We start from the raw sequence: 21,948 nt of genomic DNA, 5'->3' as shown, positions 1-21,948 counted from the left end.
ACCTTTTGAATCGTCAATAGTTTATATTGTATAATTTAGTCTCATTTCCTCTAAAGTTCATATCATGATGCTTGCTTTAAAAAATAGAATTTAATGGAAATACACCGTAAGTGTAAATATTTTTTACACATGCATTCAATGATGAGTCGCCAAATCAGAAAATAAACTTTAAATTTAATTATAATAAAATTGAACATAAATGCTTTTGAATACGTATCATCAAATCATTGGACGTATGTATACAAACACTTTAAACGGACAGTGCACAACCATTAAACTCTAAAAAATATGTAAGATCTAATGTCCAATTCAATATATTCAAATACCGACAACTAGTCTTCTTCCGTATGTAACCCAAAAAAAAATACCGACAACTAGTAAACATTATGTAATATTCTTTTAATACTAAGTACAAATTTAAACAACTTTAATCGGCTTATAAAAATGCTATTTTAAGTATATGTACACAAGTATATTTTTCCCTTTCCAAAACATTGTTTTAAGTTAAGACTTAAGAGTAGTATTATGCATAAAATTATAATTACTTTCACTTAGATTTTAAGAATAAAAATTAGAAGGCCAAATTAGAATACACCACATGTTTTGAGTGTTGTTGCTCTACAAATAGACCATATCATCCTAAAATTCCATACACTTAATTTAATTAATATTAAAAATAAAAAAATTATTAATGAATATGTGGGTCCTTATCTAGTTAGAGCACCTCCTTATTTTGGATTCTTAAGTTAAGAATCGGTCTTTATATTTTCCCCATTGAAAAAGACTGAAGTTTTTAATTCTTAAAAATAATGTTTAGTTGCTTCTGCAAGCAATTTTGCTTCCTCAGTTCTTAGATTAAAAAATTACATTTTATGATCTTATTCAACTGCACCAACAAAATTATATGGATACTATAAGATCTAACCAAAAGTAAAATAAAAAATCCTGTAATTGGAGCAAAAATTGTGTAGAGCATCTCGCTCAAAATGATTGAAGGGAGATAGTGGATCAAGTTGTTCGCAAAGGTCAGCTTGATCCTCTTCCTCAGGATCCAGAATGAGTAAACCCTAGGAGAGCCACAGACTCCAACTATTGCCCATGTACGATCCATAATATTACCCATTCTACCTCCTCTATGTTCTTGACAACCTATTTGTATTTTTTGTCTCAGCAGAGTCTTCAGTGACATACTTCGGTCCCCTTTGCCATTACTTAAAAAAAAAGAGTCACCAATTCGAGTACAAGATATTATCATTACCGCTTGTAAGTTACTTATAGACCTAGACCCACTTAATATAGTAGCTAAGAAATAAGAACCCAAAATAAGAATAGATGGATAAACATGCTCTTAAACTTAATTAAGAGCTCGTGAAAAATGAAATCTTCATTATATTTACTTAATTTGTATTCTGCCTTGACTTGGTAGCAAATTGTTTTGAGCACCCAATCCATAATAAGTATACTTTATACAATAGATTTGATTCATTTAAACTATCTTTTTATCCATCTCATTTGATTTTCTTCTTATATATTTTCTTTTTTTTATCACATCATGTAATATATTTCTCATATATTTCTCTTTCTTCATTTCACAAATTTATAGTTATATATAGATTTCCCGTGAGGTGCACTTCATCATGAATTCGCAGTTTCTAGAAACCAAAGTTTCTTCCCCTTCCTTGTTTGGATATTTCTGAAACTTTGTCTCTCCCATCACATTCCCACACTATCCTCTGTTTTCTCTTTCCTCTGTTTCAACTTTCGCTTGTTTCTGTTTTTCTTCTGGCTTGTCTTGTTAGGGGGATTAAGTTTTCTTCAAGGCTTGGTTTAACAGCGACGGAAAGAGAAGTAGCCATTCGACACGTAACAATTTCTGAGCCTAGTTACAGTGTGGTGTGGAATTTGCAACATTGTTAGCCAAGTCACCTTATGTAAAACAGAGAGATTGGTGCTTATCAAGAAAAAAAAAGAAAAACAGAGAGATTGGTGTTGATTGAACAGATAGATTGAGCAATTTGCGGGGGAAAATGGGTATCTAAATGCCAATAAATAGAAGACTTTGACTCAATTCTCTTTCTTCTTCTTTGAAAGAAACAAAAAAATTTCAATCCCAATAATTTCTCAAACTGTCTTTATTTTCTCTGTTTCTTTTTACTTTTCTCCTCTGTTTTTCCCTGATCTGGATTCTCCATACTTCTCATTGTATTCAAGGTTGGAAGAGAAGAAGTTGAAACTCCTCTTTAGTTCTTCCCTCTGTTTCTGTTCTGTTTCTGTGATACCATGATTTTGGATAAAGGGTCAATGCAATCTAAGTCTAACCTTGACTGCTTCCTAAGGTGCACCACACCTGTGGTGCCATCTCAGTTTCTTCCAAAGGTTTTTTTTTTTGTTTTTTTCAAAAAATTCAATGTGTTTTCATATTTCCAATGTGATAATAAGATTATTTTATACTAAATTGGGTTTAATTTTTTTTCTGGGGACAGCATGATATTAGAAAGCTTAACCCTTTATGGCATCCATGGAATAGAGAAGCAGTTGAGTATTTCACTCTGGGTGATCTATGGAATTGCTTCCATGAATGCAGTGTCTATGGAGCTGGAGTTCCAATCACCTTGGCCAAAGGGGAGACACTTGTGCAGTACTATGTGCCTTACCTCTCTGCAATTCAAATATTCACCAGCAACACCTTCAGGTATAATTCACACATATATGCATATGAAGATATCATCATTATCTTTCCTAGATTTAATCAAATCAAGGCTTTTTGTTTCAACTTGAAAGTTTTAGTTTCCATTGATGTCCCTAGTGTGTGTGAACCATTTTTTTTATTTAATATTCATATTTTTCCTACTATAATAGATAAATGTTTGTAAAACTTTCTACAATTGATTCTAAACCAGAATCATTTATTGGGAGAAGTTTCATAGTTAATTTGGATTTGGTGCAGTAAAAAATGGTGTAGTCACTACTGTCATCAAATTATAGCATTTGAAGAATTAGACGGTTAAGATTAGTTCATCTTTTAACTCCAATTTACCGCAACTAATTTTAGACCGTCAAATCTTCAATCAGTTCTTCTGGCATTTTGAGGAAAGAGAAGCCCGTCCAAATATGCTAGTAAATCTGGTTTTAAAATTCTTATGTGGTCAAACTTTTATGATGCATGTGAGGTGGTTTTGTTTTCATTTATTTAGGAGCGATTTTGTTAATTATGATGTGCATGTTTCTAGGCTTTGATGGTTAATTAGTAGCCTGCAACCTTTAATTGAACATCTATCACGGGAAAATGATGCATCATTGCATGATGAATTTGAATGTGTTTTTTCAGGGAAGAGACTGAGTTAGGTGAATGTGAGACAAGGGATTCTTACAGTGACTCTTACAGTGATGAGAGTGAGTGTGATAAGCTATGGAGATGGGATGGAACTTCATCAGAAGAAGGAGGGTTTGAGCAGGATTGTTTATGGCACCAAAATGACAGATTGGGTCACCTCTATTTCCAGTATTTTGAAAGATCAACTCCTTATGGAAGAGTTCCTCTAATGGATAAGGTGTGTAGTTTCTTACTTTTGCATATTTTCTAATGCAATCCCGGATCCATGCATTACAAAACAGTAAAATCACATATTCGCATATCACATTACTTTTCTCTCTCTTGTATTCCTATATTTAGGTGTCTACACAAAAAAATGGTACATGAATCTTCATATTTTTTTCCTTTATTCAAGCATGGAAAGTCCTTCATCTATATCCAATTAGCTATATTCTGATTCTACCTTCCTATTAAGATGAGAGCCCCATAGATTAAGGCATAGGATTAGGGAATGTTTGTTTGTTTTTTAATTTAATGGATATTTCCCAAACTCTTTATTTGATAGTTATCCATAAAAGGAAAACTGTGGCTTTTGACCTTTCAATGTGAATACAGAAAACTCTTTTTTTTTGTCTCCATCTTATCTTCAGGAAATAGAAACACTACGTCTACATGATATTCTATTCCCTTTCCTTTTCTATTTTTTTCAAATATATTATCAGTTATTATACTTCTTGAGCATATGTTCTTCCAAAACTTTGGTTTATTGATTTGATTCCTTAAATTAATCTTTCATTAACTTAGCGTGTCATTATGATTTCTTTAACAAAAAAATGTTTGTTAATAATTAGTCAATTAAAGATACAAAATAGTTCAAATTCATCTTCTATGTTACCGTTTTAGTCCTTTGAGACTTGTGAGGACAAACATGGTATTGCATTAGATGTTTGAGAAATGAATTCAATGTAAAAAATATTAAAACATAGATGTGATAATATGTTAACTAATTTAGGAGTTTGCTAAAAAGAAGTTTTAGGCTTTTAGCATAACTGACCAATTGGTTCCTTGCTTTCAGATTACTGGGTTAGCCGAAAGATTCCCAGGGTTGATGTCACTTAAAAGCGTTGATCTTTCACCAGCAAGTTGGATGGCAGTTTCTTGGTAATTAATTTTCTTATCACAGGCACATTTGGAAATTCTGCTATAATTTATTTTAAATCTAAAATTAATTTTTGAAAGAAGCTTCAGAATGCCGTGATTCATTTTGAGGAAAAATAAAAATGATCCAAACATGCTATATAGCTACATCATGAACATGCTCTGTTTTCTTTTTGTCCTTTTTCCACTAAAAATTCTAGTCCTGGTGGTTAAGTTAATACATCACTTGATGTTAGGCCTTGTACTATTGAGTTTAAGCGTAATTGATGAATAATCCACTCATGGTTGATGTTTTCAGGTATCCTATATATCATATCCCTATGGGAAGAACAATTAAAGATCTTTCAACATCCTTCCTCACTTACCACACACTTTCATCTTCATTCCAAGGTATTTCTTATCCATGTTGCCCTCCTATAGTAATCATGAGGATCTGCTATGACTATGTTTGGATAACTGTTGAAACTAGTGCTAACGAACATTAGTACTCACTTTGAGTCAAAAAGTTAAGAGAACTGGATTGGAAAAAAAGTCAGTTTATGTTACACTACACTCAACTCAACTGATATCCAAGCATGTTGTGCCTTTTAACTTTTTGTACTTTTGGTGTTGGAGGGCAATGATCTTGAAAAATTTTACTCCAAGAAAACTGTAAATTCTAGAAAAGAACATGCACTAAAATGGAAACTTTGCTGATATGTTTGTGCAGATATGGACCTTGATGATGACATTGAGGGAGCCCACGAGAAGAGAAAGGAAGGTGAAGGCATCTCCCTGCCCCCATTTGGTCTGGCCACGTACAAGATGCAAGGGAATGTGTGGATCTCAGGCCATTGTGGTAGGGACCAAGAGAGGGTAGTTTCACTCTTGAGCGTGGCAGATTCATGGTTAAAGCAACTAAAGGTTCAACAGCATCATGACTTCAACTACTTCAGGGGCATTCGGCATGGCTAAACGTACAAATCAATGATGAGAAGAAACTTCTCTAAGTAGCTTCTAGATGTCGAGAAATTGATTCGGCCTTTGCTTGGACCATTAGTTGCACTTCTTTTCTCTGCTCTTGAGTAAGTGTGGGGAATGAGGAATTGTAGTTGTGTAACCCTTGTGAGCATTTTAGGACAAGAACTTGTGGGGTTGGTTAACACATTAATTGACTACTCTTAGTAACCTCTTCTCATGAGGTATTTGTATGTAGAGAGGTCAGGTGAGCATAGTAATTTGAACTTTCATAACTTCGTATTGACAATGATAGTTAACGGATGAGATGAGAGGTTGAATTTTTCTGCAAGTGTCATACTTGCCAATGGCTATTGACTATTGTTTACAAATAGATAACAATCACAAAATCAATATCTTGATTTGCATTAAGCATGAGTCATGATATAGTGGTTGCTCACTTCGTCTCTTAATCATAATTTAGAGATTTGATCCTTATTTGTGAAAATAGAATACATTTCATGATGAATTTACCGCTTATTACAAATATCTGCCGGTGAGCGAATTAATTACTGCAATCAGTTTATTTAACTTTAATGAGAATTGTTGATAATTAAGCTGTGATGCATGATATGCAAGCTCTGAGCTTATTTCAGTGTGGACCAATAAAGAATAACGGACTATAATCCCACATATCCCATGGATTCGATTTAATTAAAACCTTTGAAAACAAAGTAAGTGGTTGTGATTTGTGAATGGTGCATAAAGATCCTCACCTAAAATTTGGAGGGAAAAAGGTTGTTAATTGATTTGATGAATTGTCCCATTAATTGTGCCAGATACAAGTGCGGTTTTAGGTAGCCGCATAATTATCTCCCTACTTTTGTTCTCTGTACGCACCAGATAATTTATGCTGAGTTTGATTGTACATGCAGGAAGGAGAATGGGAAATTGGAGAAGCTTGGACAACATCATTTTCTGTTCTAATTTTAAACTGGTCATTTGAGCTTGTATTTGAACTAGTCATTTGAGCTTGTAGTTTGACTGGCCTTGAGGGTTTGGACTTCTTCAAGGACTTTTTCAAGTTGATCTTGGATGCCTTGATTTTGAATTGATTTTAATGCATGTAGTCTAAATGTGCGTTTGGAAGAATTTATTTACAGTTTATTTTAAAACATGAACTTTTTTATGAAAGTATTTGGGAGAACTTATTAATGTGTGTATCTAAATTCTAAACGCAAATAGCTTAATAAATTAAAGCACTTGTAAGTTATAACATTAGCTCTTATATAATAAACACTTATTAAATAAGTGCTTAATTAAATTGTTTATCCAAACGTGGCCTAAATTCATAACGAAGCATCAATTCAGCGTGGTATTTTGGAGATGCATTTGGAGCACTTTGAACTTAAGACTTATAATTTGAATTGTGGAGGCGAAAGTGCTCGAAGTGTGAAGATATGTCCACTAGGCTACTCTAAAGACTTATAATTTGTATTGTTTATGATGACCTTAAGCACTTTGAACTGATCATCACAACTAGCATTTTGAGCTAGTCCTTAAGTTTGTGTTTGATTTAAACAATCAAGCCTACGTTTGAGCTATGCAAAAAAAATTAAGTGACATCTTTAGTGACATCAAAGGGTTCTCAACCTCCATTAATTTCAGTGCTCAACACAGATTGTTTTCCACTTTCATATTAATATTAAAAAGTTGCCTAATTTGAGAAAAATAAAACCCCTAAATGGGACATTACAATATTGAACTGACACCCAAATTGTAACCACCAACAAATCTATTTAAAAAGTTTGAAAGCCAATCAATTTGTAATGCAATTGCAAAGAGATGATCAAAGTTGAGAGTGGTAACCAATAACCACCAACAAACCCATCACCTTTGCAATCACTAACGCATGGGTTATGAACTTTTGGTACTCAAAGTCAATGCATCGACATCAAATAGTTGTTTGGCACTTTGACTTATTCGGACTTCACTTTAGATTTCATTTCATCATGTCACAACCTAACTTGGATTGGATCACCGGCATAATGGCACATGTCAGTGTTCCCAAATTAAGATCCTTGACACGGGTATTTTACTCTTAAATTAGTATATCAAATCAAAGCTTTACTTAAATTCCTAGTGGTGGGACATTCTTAGGCATTGGAACATTTGGCTATATTTATCACCATATATCTTGCTAACTTTATTATGATCATGGGATAATAATAATAGTAGTAGTAGGTTGCGTGATATGCACTTTAATACTAATCAGATACTTAAAACTTAAAGCATCAAAAAAGATACTTAAAACTTATGGTATCTAGAAGAATATCCAAGTGGGTAAAAATTAAAAGGAACAAAAACAAATATTCAACTATCAGAATTCAGAACTCAGAAGTCAGAACACGGTAAAGGATAAAGCTAAAAAAAAAAAAATTGGATTTCCACCGACAGGACTCAAAATCTCAATGTTAACGTCTCATTCACAAGAATGATTTAACTTGTTCGGTGCAGAATCGAGTGTGTGAGCATAATCCCTTATTTTGGGAGTTGTAAATAGTAGCTCTGAATTTTCGTACGTGATTAGGAGTCCTCTCAATTCTCAAGTCTGAAGATAAATCAAACATGCATAAGTTGAAATAACGTTATATTAACACCTCTATTTCACCTCCACCTTCATAAATAAGATAAATGAGTGATATGATATATGATGTGATAGAAAATGCAGAAAAAGATACAAATAACGTGTGTTAATGAGATGAAAAAGAAAGATCTGAGTATATCATCTACTACACCTTAAAAGAAAGACAAGAAATCACTATTCCTAAGAGAACTTCCAATCTGGGCCATTTATTTGACTCTCTCTCCATTTTCACTCTTAAATCCTGGCCCTTCATCTCTTCATCTGTGAGACTTTTTTCCCCTCTATTCTACTCAAGCTCCTGTATGACGTCACAGAACGCGTTGATGGAGTATGGGATGAAGGAGATGAGTGTCTCCATGGTTTATGTTCTGGGAATGAACATTGAAGAGAGGCATAGTACCTAGAGGTAGAGGGATTGTGCCAAGAGAGAATGAGAGTGAGAGAGAGTGCTGAATTTCAAGTGTTATTTCATCAAATGAGCCAAAAGTCCCTTACAATTGATAACTACCTCCTATTTATAGAGCTTGGGTACTACCTATTGGGCCAACTGGGCCTCCGAGATCAAGGCCCAACACATGAGGAAGGAGGAACAGAAGAACTGGGTTGAGTTATGTTAGACTTTGATGGAGATTAGACAATGGAGGAAGGAGAAAGCAAGGAGAAGGACAAGAGATGATGATGGAAAGTACAAAATTTTCAGAATCCGATTCAGAGGGAGAAGAGAAGATGGTGGTTGTCAATGGTTAGGTGAGGCAGCTCAGATGACAGGATAGATCATCCCGATTTTTGAAGGAAGAGTGAAGAAGAGGGAAAGAAGGACTGCTGTTAGATGAGGATCAGTAGCAACAGAGAAGATGATGCACTATTTTGTCATCGTTGTATCACATCAGGTTAGTAGGACTTTGCAAGTGTTCAATTTTCCTCTCATATCTCTATAAATACTGCTAATGTTTGGGTTTTTTTCAATGTACACATCTTTCTTCTTCTCAAATTTCACTTTGCTTTGTTTTCCTCTGTGTATTTTTGATCAAAATCACCTATTTTGCTGTTTCTGGAAACACTGGCTCATTATTGATATGCAGGTGTATGTTTCATATTTATATGGGTTCTGAAAACCCTATTTTTGTTTATCTTTGACAGCAAAAGTTAGAATATTTTTGAATTTAATATTTGTTGTCTAATAACGATCAATGATGTTACAATCAGGTATGAGAAAGGAGGTTCAGCTCAGAGAAGCAGCAAAGCAGAATGTGGATACTGAGGTACTGGAGAACTGGAAAGGCTGAAGCAACAGAGAAGAATTTGAAGAGTAAATCTTCCAATTCATCCACTGAGCAAGACTTCGATTCATTTCTTCTTGGAGATCTTGAAGACAATGATGGAGGTCCAGGTAAATACTCACAGTTTGTTTAGATTTCAATTTCAATATAGAAACATGCAGTTTAACATGCCATTTTGAAATTTGTATGTTGAATCAGTAACTGAAATTTTGCTCATTATGTGGGAATTATGTGCAAAAGCATGGACACTTACATTCTTAAGATTCCTGAGATGAGACTACATAGATTTTGAAATCTCGGGGAAGACATTGCCTTTGATGGTTACCTAAGATTTGTCTATCTTTATCGCACTATGGTCTTGTCATTGTGTCTCTCTACCTTTACATTGATATGTCTCTCTACCTTTCCTCGCAGAAGAGACTCCACTACACTATCTTTCTCCACGTTCCTTCATTTGTGCTTTGGTTCTGAGATAACACTAGGACTTGTTTTTTAGTTTTTTGCTCTTGGTGGTGGGGCTGTCACGTGATGCTATACACTATGGGGCTGTTTTCTTACTTTCTTTTTCATATATTATAATGAAGGTTTCTTTGCACCTCTTATCTGTGTTGTTGGACTTGATTTTGCTACTCACTTGGGAAGATGATGGATTGAGATGGAGTGTTGTCAGGTGTGGATCAGAAGAAACAGAGAAGATGATGGACTCTTTCGTCATTGATTTCTGCCTTGTCCTCGTCAGATCACATCAGGTTAGTACAAATAGTTAACCCACTAATATTCAATTGATGTCCTACTGGTATAGAGTAATGGGCTTCTTTCATTTCCACTCCTATAAATACTCCTTTGGTTTTGGAGAGTGTGTTCATGCAGTGTTCTGGACCAACTCATGGTTAATCTCTTCCTTCTTCTGTTGTTTCATTTATAAGTGTGTGTGTTTTCTTTATTTGATTTCTTTTAATTTGGAGTGATATCTAAGTGTGATTTTTTATTCTGTTGGCTCACCAGATTGCTATGTTTATTTGAGCTTAGAGGCCGCAGATAAGATAAGAGGTTGCAACAGGTAATATTATCCAATTAATGTTTGTTAGCTTTCAATTTGCCCCACCATGTATCACTTGATTGGTATCACTTCCTGATATGTTGAACATAGGTGCTACTGTTGCTGTCGAATAATCAAGATGGGAGGTACTTGAGTAATATAGGCAGGAAGAAGGTGGATCCATATGAGATTAGTGACTTGTGGAGTTGGGCCTATAGTGGATAATCTATACGCACAAGGGGTTTGTTGGGAAACTTTTAATTTTTATGATTTCTTTGTAACTTATATCTATTCTCTCATTTTGCGATTCTCTATCTTTGTATTAGGTTGAAGTTCCCCTTATGCTTCATTTTAACAAATCTTTGGCTTATAAAAAAACTACATTCTAATGATCTATTTTCTAATCATGACTTTTAATCCATGACCCAACTACATTTTAGTGTTCTGTTTTCGAAGTATTCTTTTTAGTCCATTTTGTTTGTGATCCATATGACTTTGAAATATAGGAGTGTGGTTACATTGCAATGGCTATTTCCAAAGAGTATATGGAGTCAATGGATACAGTACTGAGTTGTTCCTAACAAATGTGCTTTAATCTCATCTTAGTGTGTTTGGTAGTGTGTGGTCGTTGGTTTCTAACACTTAAATAGGTTACCAATTGTTGATAAGGATTTAGTGTTGAATATTGGGTTGAGAACCCCATGGTTTCAATATTGTGCTATGTAGTCATCATTAAGCATAGCTGTTGCGGTGTAGGCTTGCACCTTTGTCAAAGGAATTAAGATCACTACAATTTGAAATTGTGTCTTGTCTATATAGCTTATCGATTTCAAATATAGTTAATTTTGATTGAATTTCTGGTTTTGGAATTGGTGTCCATTTCAGCCCATTTGTTACTTTACCATATTTGATGATGCATGACACAAAATATTAATAATCTAAGGTTTAATACAATCTCAATCCCATGTGAATGTCTTTTGACTAGAATGATTATGGTTCAATTCATCTGTTTTCCTATCTGCAGTAACATTTCCCTTGGATCTTGTGAGGCGGCGGAAGCAGCTTGAAGGGGCTGGTGGGCGAGCCCGAGTGTGTAATGCAGGCATGACAAATTTCTTGGAGGTACCTTCTTTTTCATTCACATTCACCCTTCTCTTTTGCTCGCACACGATTTAAGGTTTTGATTTGGGTTTGGTTTGATAATGAACCTCTGATTAAATCATGAAATTATTGAGATATTGATTTTAAGTATGAAAAGTTTCCTGCAACCCATTTTTTGCTATTTCTATATTTTCCATGTTACTAATTGAGAGAAAGGAAGGTAGGACAATTCATTTCTAAATGATAGAAATGATAAGGACATAATTCAAATCCATGAGTAAGAGATAATTGATCTTTTGGACATATTAACTTGCTCTACTCAGGGCTTTCGTTTCTGTTTCCATTCCACTGCATAATTCTTTTCTAAAATCTAAATATATGACAGCATGTTGAACTATTGGGTAAGTGATTTTACCGATTCTGTGTTTTGCAAACAATAGTGTTTCAGTAGGGAATAGATGAATTGACACTATTCAAGCTTTTAGATAAACCAAAGGGTGGAGAGATTGGCTGAATCAAGTGACTGCAGTGAGTACTGAATGCAGTGAATCCAGATCCCAGATGGATGAGATAAACTTTCTTTTATCAAGTAAGCCCCTAATTACGTGGCTTTTTATTAGTTCGTAATTTCATATGCTAACTTAATACATTATTTGCAGGACATATGTTTGTAAGCACCATTGTCCAAGCTCTTTATTTTTCATATGTTAAAATCTGAATCATGTATTAGACTATTCCTTTTCTCATCAACCGTGTGTGTATTTTTACTGTGGATGAGCCCTATGTTTCATCAGGTGCTGATTCTTTATCACACATGAGGTTTTAGATGATGAAATCTGCACAATAAGATATGTTTAAACGGGTGAATCAGTCAAAATCTTGATTAACCCTTTCTGCTCATCTACATTGTTTAAATTTTCATTGTTAATGGCTTTTTATTATCTTTCTAAAATAGCATTCAACCATTCACCATTGCAGAAGATGCACATGCCTTGCTCCTTTATGCCATTAAGTATCTATTTTTACTTATATTAAGTGTTTATTTATGGTTTCGCATTTAAATGGGGTTGCCCAAAGTATGTTTTATGGTTTTCATTATTTGCTTAAGGTTGAGAATGTAAATGGGAAACAAAGTAAGATACTAGATTTCAAAAGGGTTGTTGGGAAGAGTCACCAAGTGGGTTCAGACAGTTTGCTTATTCTGCATGCTTTTGAAAATATCATGAAAGTTTACTTTGGTAACAAAGTTGGACTGGTCAACAGGTCAAGTATACTGGTGTCTTGCATGGCTTAGAGGTTCAAAAATATCTCATGGGATTCTCTGTAGATTTCTTTATTGCCTTTCCTTTTTACTCTCAATATAAATGAGAATCGTACATATATGGTCATCAATGAAATTCATTTATCAATTCTTTGAAATATCTTCCCTTGCACCTTTTATCCTCCTTACTTCATTTTAAATAATTGCGTAAATTACAAACTATTACCATTGGTATGTGAATTAATTTGTTCATTTTATAAAATTATAAAATAAAAAATCATAAAATATAGAATCGCTCGTTCGTGCATTGCACGGAAACGGGCTATTATCCTAGTTACTCATAAAGTTGAGTCGGATGTTTTTCGTTGAATTTTTTGGTCTAAGACAGGTATTCTCCTCTGTAGGCGATCTTTTTTCGAACCGAGAACAACCACATTATAGTGGAGCTAACTGTCCTAGTGAGAGTTTTTTCCATTCATAAAACTCAAACCTAAGACTTGCTTAAGGAGAATCAAACATGTATCACTTGAACCAATCATCCGTTGGTTTTCGTTGCATTAAGTTAGAAAAACTAATTTCGTAAGAATGCATTTTATTAAATGTGTTTTGGGAATCTAGTTTAATCTAATTCGATCTATACCATCCCGTTTGATATGTGGTATTATATTAGATTTGATAGTATTAGACCTAATGACATTATGTCTTATAGGATAAGGTTAGATAAAAATTTGAAACTATAAGACGTATGATTATTATACTTTGTATAACTTATCATATTGTTTAAATTGATACAATTATATGTTTGGTACGGAGAGTGGTGGTGGAGGCGATAGTGGTGAGGGTGGTAGAGATGGCGGTGGTGGTGGTGGAAGAGGGTAGTAGCTGTAACGGTAATGGTGGTGGCGATAGTGACAGTGGTTGTGGTTGGTGATGGCGGTAGAGTGATGGTGGTTTAGTGGCGATTGTGAGAAGTGGTGGAGTTGGTTGCGGCGGTGGCAATGGTGGTGGTGACAGTTTTGTAGGACAGTGGCGGCAGCAATGGTGGTGACGACAACGACGAGTGGTAGTGACGACAACGACGATGGTGGCGGCAGTGACAATTGTGGTGGTGGTAGAATGAGGGTGGTTATAGTGGTGATGGTGGTGGCGGGAGGTGATTGTGAGAGGTGGTGGGGTTTGTTGTGGCGGTGGTGGCAGTGACAATAGTGGTGATGACAGTTTTGTAGGGAGTTGGCAGTCGTGATGGCGCTTGTGGTGGTGACGACAATGGTGGTTGCAGGGGCGGTGGAAAATGGTGGTGGTTGTGACAGTTGTGGTGGTGGCAATAGTGGTAGCAGTGACGATGGTAATGACGGCAACAACAATGGTTTAATAGAGCAACATCATTTCATAGGCAAGAAAAAACTTGAGTTGAGTATATAATTCTTTTTAGATTTATTCTTCTAAATTAATAATTTTAATATATTATTTTTTATTTTCTATAAATGAGTCTATATATGCTTTAAAATTTACTAAAACTAAGTTATTTTTTATAAATTAGTATTTAAACTTAAAATATATAAGTAAACAATTTAATTTAATTTAATTTAATTTAATAGTAGCAAGTGATAAATAATACCATTAATTAAATTTTAAAACAATAGTCAATATTTTAATCAGAAACTATTGTATAGGTACATAAATAGTTTTAAGTAATTAACACCAAACGATATGAGAAAGTGAACCCATATTTATTATTAATATTTATAGGTGAGTTACTCGATATTTTAGTGTTACTGTATAGTTAGTTTATATTTTAGAAATTATAATATAAGTAACAAAATAATATTAATAAAGTAGTAGCAGGTGATAAGGAATCAAAAGTTATTTCTTTTTATACGAGTAAGACTTATATTTTCACCATTTATAAGTTAAATTAGTTTTAATTAAGCGTATATGAGTAACTACAATTCATTTTAACTTTATAGTAACAAAAAGTTCAAAAAAAAACTTTATAGTAACAACTAACAACTATTAAATTACAAATTATTTTTTTTGAGAGTAAAATTACAAATTATAAAAAGTATAAATATTGAATTAATTTAATTTGAGTTTTTGGTACTAAAAAATAATTGAAAATTATTACCCTGTCACGATAATTTTAACCTAGCTCTCCTTCAAGATAAAATATACACGTGATGGGCACGATAAGATAATGACAGAATTATACTATCATATAATGCTCGCGCAACAAACACGTCATCTTATTCAAGCATGCTTTTTAATACATTTCATAATTCCATTATTTTTCATTGTTCAATTTCCTCAATTCTTTGAGCATCTTCAATGCTAGTTCTTAGTTCTTAGCACTATTCATGTGGGCTCGTATTGCCACATGTGCTTAAGCAACTTTTGCAGATTTTGCTCCAATCATGAGTTCTTAGTTCTTAGCACTATTAATCCGGTCGCACAATATCATTATATTAATATTTTTTATTTCCATATAATTTTAATTTTAATTTAAATGTTAATTCAATACTTAAATTAAATGAATAAAAGAGAAAAAATTAATTTTTTATGCTAAAAACTCAAAAAGTAAAACTTTTTATATAAGAACCCAGGTCTTATTTTTAAGAATTAAGAACTTCACGTCATCCCCTCCAATGGTTAAGAACTCAGTTCTTAGTTCTCAAGTTAAAAATAAGAACTAAGAACCTTGCATTGAAGATGCTCTTATATATTCTTATCTCATTAATCTAAGTTTTCTACGCACGACATGCTTTAATAAATAGAAAATTGGGTCCAAATAGTTAGTTATAAAGAAAGGTGCCCCAAGGTTAACCAAAGAGGCACTCAATCATTATTGTCAATTCTACTGTATTAGCTTTTTCGCTATTACGAAGATTCAGAAGATCATGCCCATTAGAGTTTTGAAAGTGATGCAAATTCTCTTTCGTATTCACTATATTGCAACAAGTGCATAAAGAATCACTTAAGAATTTGGAACAAATTAGCACCCAGTTTAGACAATTGTCTTCAGCATTTTGAACAACTTATTGCAATAACCATGTTGTATTGTATTCTTCATGTAAATTACGAAAAAACTTAATCAGTTTACTCATGATGGTATCATCAAAATGATTGTTTTAAATTTTATGCAACCATTATCATCATTTTCATAATTATATTAGTTTGGCATGGATAACAAGTAAGATAGATTTCAGTTAAGACAATAAGATAGAAACTGGAGGAGAAATGAGAGAATTAATCTTATTGAGTCCCTGTAACATCAATTAAAACCAATTCAATCAATGTTTTCTATAATTGTAGACAGTAAATGCAGAAAGGTGACATGTGAAGCTAAGAGTATGTATTTCTTAGAGACTCAAGACCAAAAGGGGTGAAACAAGTGAATTAACTTTTGTAGTGCTTATGCTCGCCATAATCTTAAAGATTTTAATCCTATTAGTTTTTTATGTCTAGTTTTCTTTTGAACTGTTATATTATATCAGATGAGTACTCACTTCTCATTTCTTTCCCCAACTGATGAAACTCCAGCTGCCATTTCAAAATGCATCTCAATCTCAAAAAAAATGCATTTTCAATGTCAACAGCTCATTTACCAAATGTCAGCTATGAAGAACTTCAAAGGTGACTTGTACAATTTTTCATTCACAAGAGAAGCAAATCCCTTCAGTTGAATGCAGATAGTGACATGGTAATTGGTAACGGAACTTTATCCAATACTTACAAAATTGTGCCACTTGAAATTTGTTGCCTGTGGGACAGGAGAAAGAGTAAAGCTAATTGTACAACAGATTGTATGCAGGCAGGTCTTGTATTTTGTTGATGTCTTCTAAGGATAGCTCTCTCTCCAATTGCATCCGTGTTGTTTGTAGAACCTCCTGAAGCCATTAAGCAGTTTGAAGGGTTAATATATTGCAGTGCAAAGCAAAAGGTGAAAAGACCAAACAAGATAGGTAGTATGTGTTTTAGAATTCAGACTAATGCAGTTTCTGAAAAAGGAAGAAGACAGTTGTAAAGGAGCTTGGAATCAGGATAACAAATTAAGTAAAGAATCATTACTTTCCCTTTTTTGTGAACCATGTTACAATTTTGGTTGATCAAGCTTAAGGGAAAACTTTACCATACATCTATAAGACCTGTAATGTTATGAGACTGAATTTTGGGCGGTAAAGGTCAGAATGAAAGTAAAATCGGTATTGTGGAAAAAAGAATGTTACGATAGATTGGTGGATTCATGATAAAAGAAGGATATGAAATAGTTAGCGAAAAAATAGAATAGCCCTCATTGTAGAAAAGTTTGTAGAGTTTTGCCTTTGGTGGTTTAGTAACATAAAGCCCTAAATCACAGTACCTATGACTATGAGGGTTGATCAAATTGAGGATAGACCTATAGCTAAAGGTAGAAGTACACTGAGAAAAAGTATAAGCCAAACTCTTTTAGAGGTAAACAGTTTAAATTAATACATCACAGAGCTTTATGGTGTCGTATGATCCATCAAGCCGACCCAACCTAGTGGGAAAAGGCTTGGTTGTTCTTGTAGTATGTTTTTCTTTTTTGTCCTCGTATGTGTGTGACTGAAGGAGTTAGAGGCATAGAAGGGAAAGTAATGGAAATGCAGAAAACACAGGGAAAGAAAGAATACATTAAAATCCATGTAGGAAGCATGCATAGCCAGCCATTGTGCATCCATCATCTCATAAGCTATACAGTACAGAATATCGAATGCTTCTTCGTTTTCTGTAGAACCAAAAAATGAAACTTGTAAGCACTTGAAGGAGTAAAACATCCAAAAGTATTTGAAAGAGACAGATTGACATGTACCACACTTACCTCCTAATAACTTGACAAAATTCATGCCTGGAAGACATCGAGGCTTTTCTGCAAGAAACGTTAAGTGGAAAAGCTTTTAGAAATTGTAACTGAATGCATATATATATCTAAAAAACTTCATTGACCAAATGTTTAATACAAACCTGAGTATAAATCCAACATCTGTATCAACATAAACGATATGTTAATGCCAGCAACAGCGAATGGATATTCCCATGTAGCTCGATCTCCATCTTTCTTCAACAACAGCCTGTGAAAAGATGCCTTCATATTTGAATTTCCATAAAATTAGTAATAACTCATCTTTTCCGCCAAGAAAAATATCTAGGAACTGATAAATGAGAGGACATAGAGGAAGATTAAGTTCTTTCAGATTTGCATAATAGAAGATACAAAGCATACCGGATATTTCCGTGCGAAATAAAGCAGATTTTCAAGGGAAATGTAGCCACATCCTCTGTGGAAATCAGGTTATCAGAAATAATACCCTTCAAATAGAAATTTTGAGGTAATGGAAAAGTGAAGAATAACACAACTTAATTATATATGAACAAGTGATTTCATATACAATGTAGTAACTAATCAAACATTCAACCCGTTTGGATGTAAACTAAAGAGCACTTATTGGAGCTTGTCTAGTGCTTTTTCTAGTAAATAAGTTCCAATAAGTCCGTATGCAAACGGGCTCATTATCAAGTCACCATATGCATGAGTTTGGGATGCCCCAGAAAGATATTTAAAAGAATTCATAATTTGATGATCTCTCTACTCGTGCTTTAGAGTGTTTATGGCATAGATAACACAGATCTCCACAAGAAAAAGTCCAGGACAATAATTTAATCTGCAGTAATTATCTAATAAAATTGATATTAGAAGGACTATCTAACTTCTGTAAAATAAAACGGTTTGGTCTAATTGTGTCTGTAAATTAAGAAATCATTAAATATGACTATATGAGGAAAAAAGATGAGATGAAATCTCATTATATGAACCTTAATAAGCACTACAAATTACAATGGCACTGTTTTTACCATATTCAATAAGCAGCCTTTCAAATAGAAAACAAGTGACCAAAAATGTCAATGTAAGGCAAACAACTGTATACCTAAAGTCGGTTGACGGATTAGGACCTTGCCATCCCATGTCTTTCCATTGGTCAGATATCAGGCTTTCCAGAGAAACATTAGGAAAGGCACAATGCCATAAAGCTCTCAGTGATTCCTGTTGCAAGTTAATGACATTGTTAGTAAAATGTGGTGTGACCATAGCCAATTAACAACTAAAAAATTGAAGTATTCAACCATTCATATACTACAGAGACACAGAACTAACACGAGTTTTGCCGAATTTCCTATAAGCAAACTACGGACAAAAGAGAAATCAAGAAGAAAGCATGGTAGCTGCAAGAAAAACAAAATTACTTGATGGTCGAGGCAAGTTTCATCGTAAGGCACTTGCAGCCGTTCTTGAAGCCTGTGAAGTCTTTCCTCCTGACATAAACATGAAACAAGTTAAGCTCACTGAACCTGTAACAACAGTGATGAACTTGGAAAGTGGGGGAGTGCATTGCAGAGTTTGACTTGTGTACTTTTTCTTTAATGTTCCAAATTCTTTCACCTTTACTGTTTGAAAGGAACATTGTCTTGTATATATTGACAGCATAAGTCACAAGTGGCTAAAAGTATTCAACATATCACCAACTTGTGTCTTTCCCTTTACCTCAATAGAACTCAAAGGATAGTCAACAATTTTTTCACTTCGTTTAGTGCTTGTGCGGTGAAAGAATCCTCCTATCCATGATCGTGGTCCAACCATAGCATTAGCTATACACGCAACAAAATATGGATTAGCAATGGAAGGAATTTAGATGATGAATAAACTGATATAGCAATATAGGACAGAATCATCAAACTGCTGTGTTGCTTATTGTTAAAGATCATGGCATATTAAATTCCAGAACTGAAATATGTTCTTCTGATACATTCTACCGATTCACTATGCTCTGTTTGCTAATAAATAAAATAGAATGCAGAAGAGGCATGCTTTGATACTGAGTTTTGCAAAAATGTCTAGGGAAAGTAAGAAGTGAATCCTAGATAGAACAAACAAAGAAGGTCCTTATTCTCTGTTTGAAAAGGCAGAGGTTGACATGTGTATTTCACACACTTCTCAGTGTTACCATGCTCACTCAAATTCATTTAAAAACTTTAATTTAAAGAAGGATAATGTCCTCATGAAAGCTTGTAAAAATATCTGTTAAGTATATGATTAGTTTTTGCAATTTTTCACAATGTGCAGTGATCTTCTATACTCTCATTGACACATAACATCAATCAATTAGCCAACTGATTTTACATGAGATACAAAAATGTAAACAGAAGACAGAGATCAAGAAAAAAATAATCTACTCACCCAAACATCGAGTCAACTGAGTTATTAAGTGAGTGGAATTATGTGACCATTCCAACTCATTATCTTCCTTTCTGTGTCTCCAATAAATCTCATCCTCATCAACCTGCATTTCAATTTAGGAAGCATCTTTAAGCAAAGAGTAATAGCATAAAGAGAACATGAACCACTCATGAATCAACCAAAACATCTCATGCACTTAGTTGGAAGAATTATAGTACACTATCTCAAAGAGCTTAAAAAATAGCATTGGAAGAATCTTTACTTTAGTGTTTTTGTTTTACTTAACAAGAAAAAATGCTTCAAATTACTAGGGCTATAAATGTGAACAAGAAGAACAACAACAAGATTAGAGACAGATTAAACAAAATGTTAGACAACAAAGTAACATACAATTGAAACAAAAAACACTTGAAACTACATCACTTTCAAGAACTTATTGAAAACTACAATCCACCTATTATAATTTATTTAAATGCATTGTAGTTTAGGATAAAGAGGCACATTCTGAAGGATCTAATGAGATTAAGAGAGAGATATGAGAATGCTGAGCTGAATTTACTTTGAGACGAGAGGAACAAGAAGGAAAACATCGTTTCCGCTTCCTTAATCTCATGAGGATGCAATCACGCAGAAACACAAGGGACTTTCACCCTTTTTTTTAACCAAAAGCAAAATGGCAAAAAAAAAATTCCATTTTTGAAAGAAATTGGAGGGACCCATGATTGCACTCATGTGATTCCTATAATTCTTCAACCTCTCCATCATTCCTAATCTGTTTGTCCGCTGATTTTACCTGTAGCAATTACTAGAGAGAGAGAGATTAAAAACCCTAATTCCCAATTCAATTGAATGAGAAACATAATAAGAGAGCAATCAAAGCAAAAGGCATCATTTTTTTGCCTAACTTTATGCTGCAAAAAAGTTAGTGATGGAAAAAGATGAATTTTTTGAAAAAGTTGGGTGAAAAGTGGTGGTGGGTGTCCCTGCTCTGGCTATGGCTAGCATTGTTTGTTTGTTTGCTTGCTTTTCTTTCCTAGCCCACCAACTTTACATGCAAGACAAACATGATATCCTTTGTTTGTAGCATAGGTGATGAAATGTATCATGTATTGATGATATAATGTCATGTAACATTTAATAAATAGTACTATTACTACCTGCTATGTTACAAGGGTATCTAAGAAGAGGTGTCAGTGGTAATGTTGGTGGTGGTATCAATGTCTGAAAGAGAACCACTGGGACAGTAGAGGGAAGTGGTGGGGTCTGAAAGGGGATGGGACATGGGAAGTGGAATAATGGCATTTTTGTTTCTGATGGAGTTTTTTTCTGGATTGTGGAGAGGAGTTGGAGGAGGAGGAGGAAGAGTCTTGTGATTGTTTGGTTTGTGAGTCTGTTTCTGTGGCTTTGGATGCCATACATTTTCCCCAATGCTAGCCTATACCGTAGTTCTCGGTGATGGCCAGAGCAATTGGCTCTTATAGCTTTTTTTGTGATGCTAGATAGCATTTTTTTTATGCTAGTTACCATATGATAGCATGAGCATTCATGTTTTTTTTTTTTTTTACATTAGAAACATAAATTACACTGTTCATGAATTAATTTTTAAACTTTTTTATCGCAACATATAGGGGTGAACATGGGTCGGGTAGATCTAATGAATCCGTCCAACCCAATCCGATCAAATAGAAAAAATACGGGTTGGATCGGACAATTGGATTAATCGGATGAATTTTACTACAACCCAACCAAGTTTGGATCGGATTTCGGATTCAGTTCAAATTCATCCAACCCAACCCAGAATCCATACATATAATAATAATTTTTTTGTAATTTTACTCATATTTGGAGTGCTAGTGTCGGAGTGATGACTTTTGAAACTTTGAGACTTAAGTATTTGTAGTTATTTGTCATATTAGAACTTAGAGTATTTGTTCGTAGTTATTTGTTACATGTTTATATATAGT

General features: G+C 34.0%; 2 protein-coding genes and 1 long non-coding RNA gene across 12 annotated transcripts; 2 read left to right on the top strand and 1 right to left on the bottom strand.

Moving 5' to 3' along the window:
* Positions 1-1,625: 1,625 nt before the first annotated feature.
* Positions 1,626-5,759, top strand: LOC130746935 (uncharacterized). Of its 2 annotated transcripts, XM_057599727.1 has the most exons (7): positions 1,626-2,031; positions 2,212-2,376; positions 2,484-2,692; positions 3,329-3,551; positions 4,389-4,474; positions 4,770-4,861; positions 5,181-5,759. In XM_057599727.1, the coding sequence occupies exons 2-7, from the start codon at positions 2,281-2,283 to the stop codon at positions 5,423-5,425; spliced, it is 951 nt and encodes a 316-aa protein (XP_057455710.1). In that variant the 5' UTR covers positions 1,626-2,031; positions 2,212-2,280; the 3' UTR covers positions 5,426-5,759. The 2 variants fall into 2 exon arrangements, with proteins under 2 accessions (XP_057455710.1, XP_057455709.1); XM_057599726.1 differs by having other exon boundaries at positions 1,626-2,376.
* Positions 5,760-8,308: 2,549 nt separating this feature from the next.
* On the top strand, positions 8,309-16,898 carry LOC130746934 (uncharacterized). 5 transcript variants are annotated; one of them, XR_009022263.1, is made up of 8 exons: positions 8,309-8,944; positions 9,261-9,444; positions 9,919-10,083; positions 10,340-10,614; positions 11,398-11,495; positions 11,960-14,144; positions 16,273-16,432; positions 16,533-16,898. It is a non-coding gene; the product is annotated as an uncharacterized LOC130746934 (long non-coding RNA). The 5 variants fall into 5 exon arrangements; XR_009022261.1 differs by having other exon boundaries at positions 8,310-8,944; positions 16,273-16,898; XR_009022262.1 differs by lacking the exons at positions 16,273-16,432; positions 16,533-16,898 and having other exon boundaries at positions 8,331-8,944; positions 10,340-10,394; positions 10,485-11,495; positions 11,960-12,063; positions 12,134-12,417.
* On the bottom strand, positions 16,270-21,359 carry LOC130746933 (uncharacterized). 5 transcript variants are annotated; one of them, XM_057599725.1, is made up of 10 exons: positions 21,142-21,359; positions 19,985-20,087; positions 19,292-19,395; positions 18,994-19,062; positions 18,678-18,793; positions 17,975-18,029; positions 17,716-17,836; positions 17,573-17,620; positions 17,385-17,479; positions 16,270-16,619 (listed from the first exon to the last, which is right to left on the bottom strand). In XM_057599725.1, exons 3-10 carry the CDS (start codon positions 19,385-19,387, stop codon positions 16,518-16,520), a joined length of 702 nt encoding a protein of 233 aa, XP_057455708.1. In that variant the 5' UTR covers positions 19,388-19,395; positions 19,985-20,087; positions 21,142-21,359; the 3' UTR covers positions 16,270-16,517. The 5 variants fall into 5 exon arrangements, with proteins under 5 accessions (XP_057455708.1, XP_057455706.1, XP_057455703.1 ...); XM_057599723.1 differs by lacking the exon at positions 21,142-21,359 and adding an exon at positions 20,778-21,037; XM_057599720.1 differs by lacking the exon at positions 21,142-21,359 and adding an exon at positions 20,544-20,763.
* Positions 21,360-21,948: the final 589 nt, after the last annotated feature.

This window comes from Lotus japonicus, chromosome 3 (assembly GCF_012489685.1).
Source record: "Lotus japonicus ecotype B-129 chromosome 3, LjGifu_v1.2".
NCBI classification, from domain to species: domain Eukaryota; kingdom Viridiplantae; phylum Streptophyta; class Magnoliopsida; order Fabales; family Fabaceae; genus Lotus; species Lotus japonicus.
This window is presented reverse-complemented; position numbering and strand designations above follow the sequence as displayed.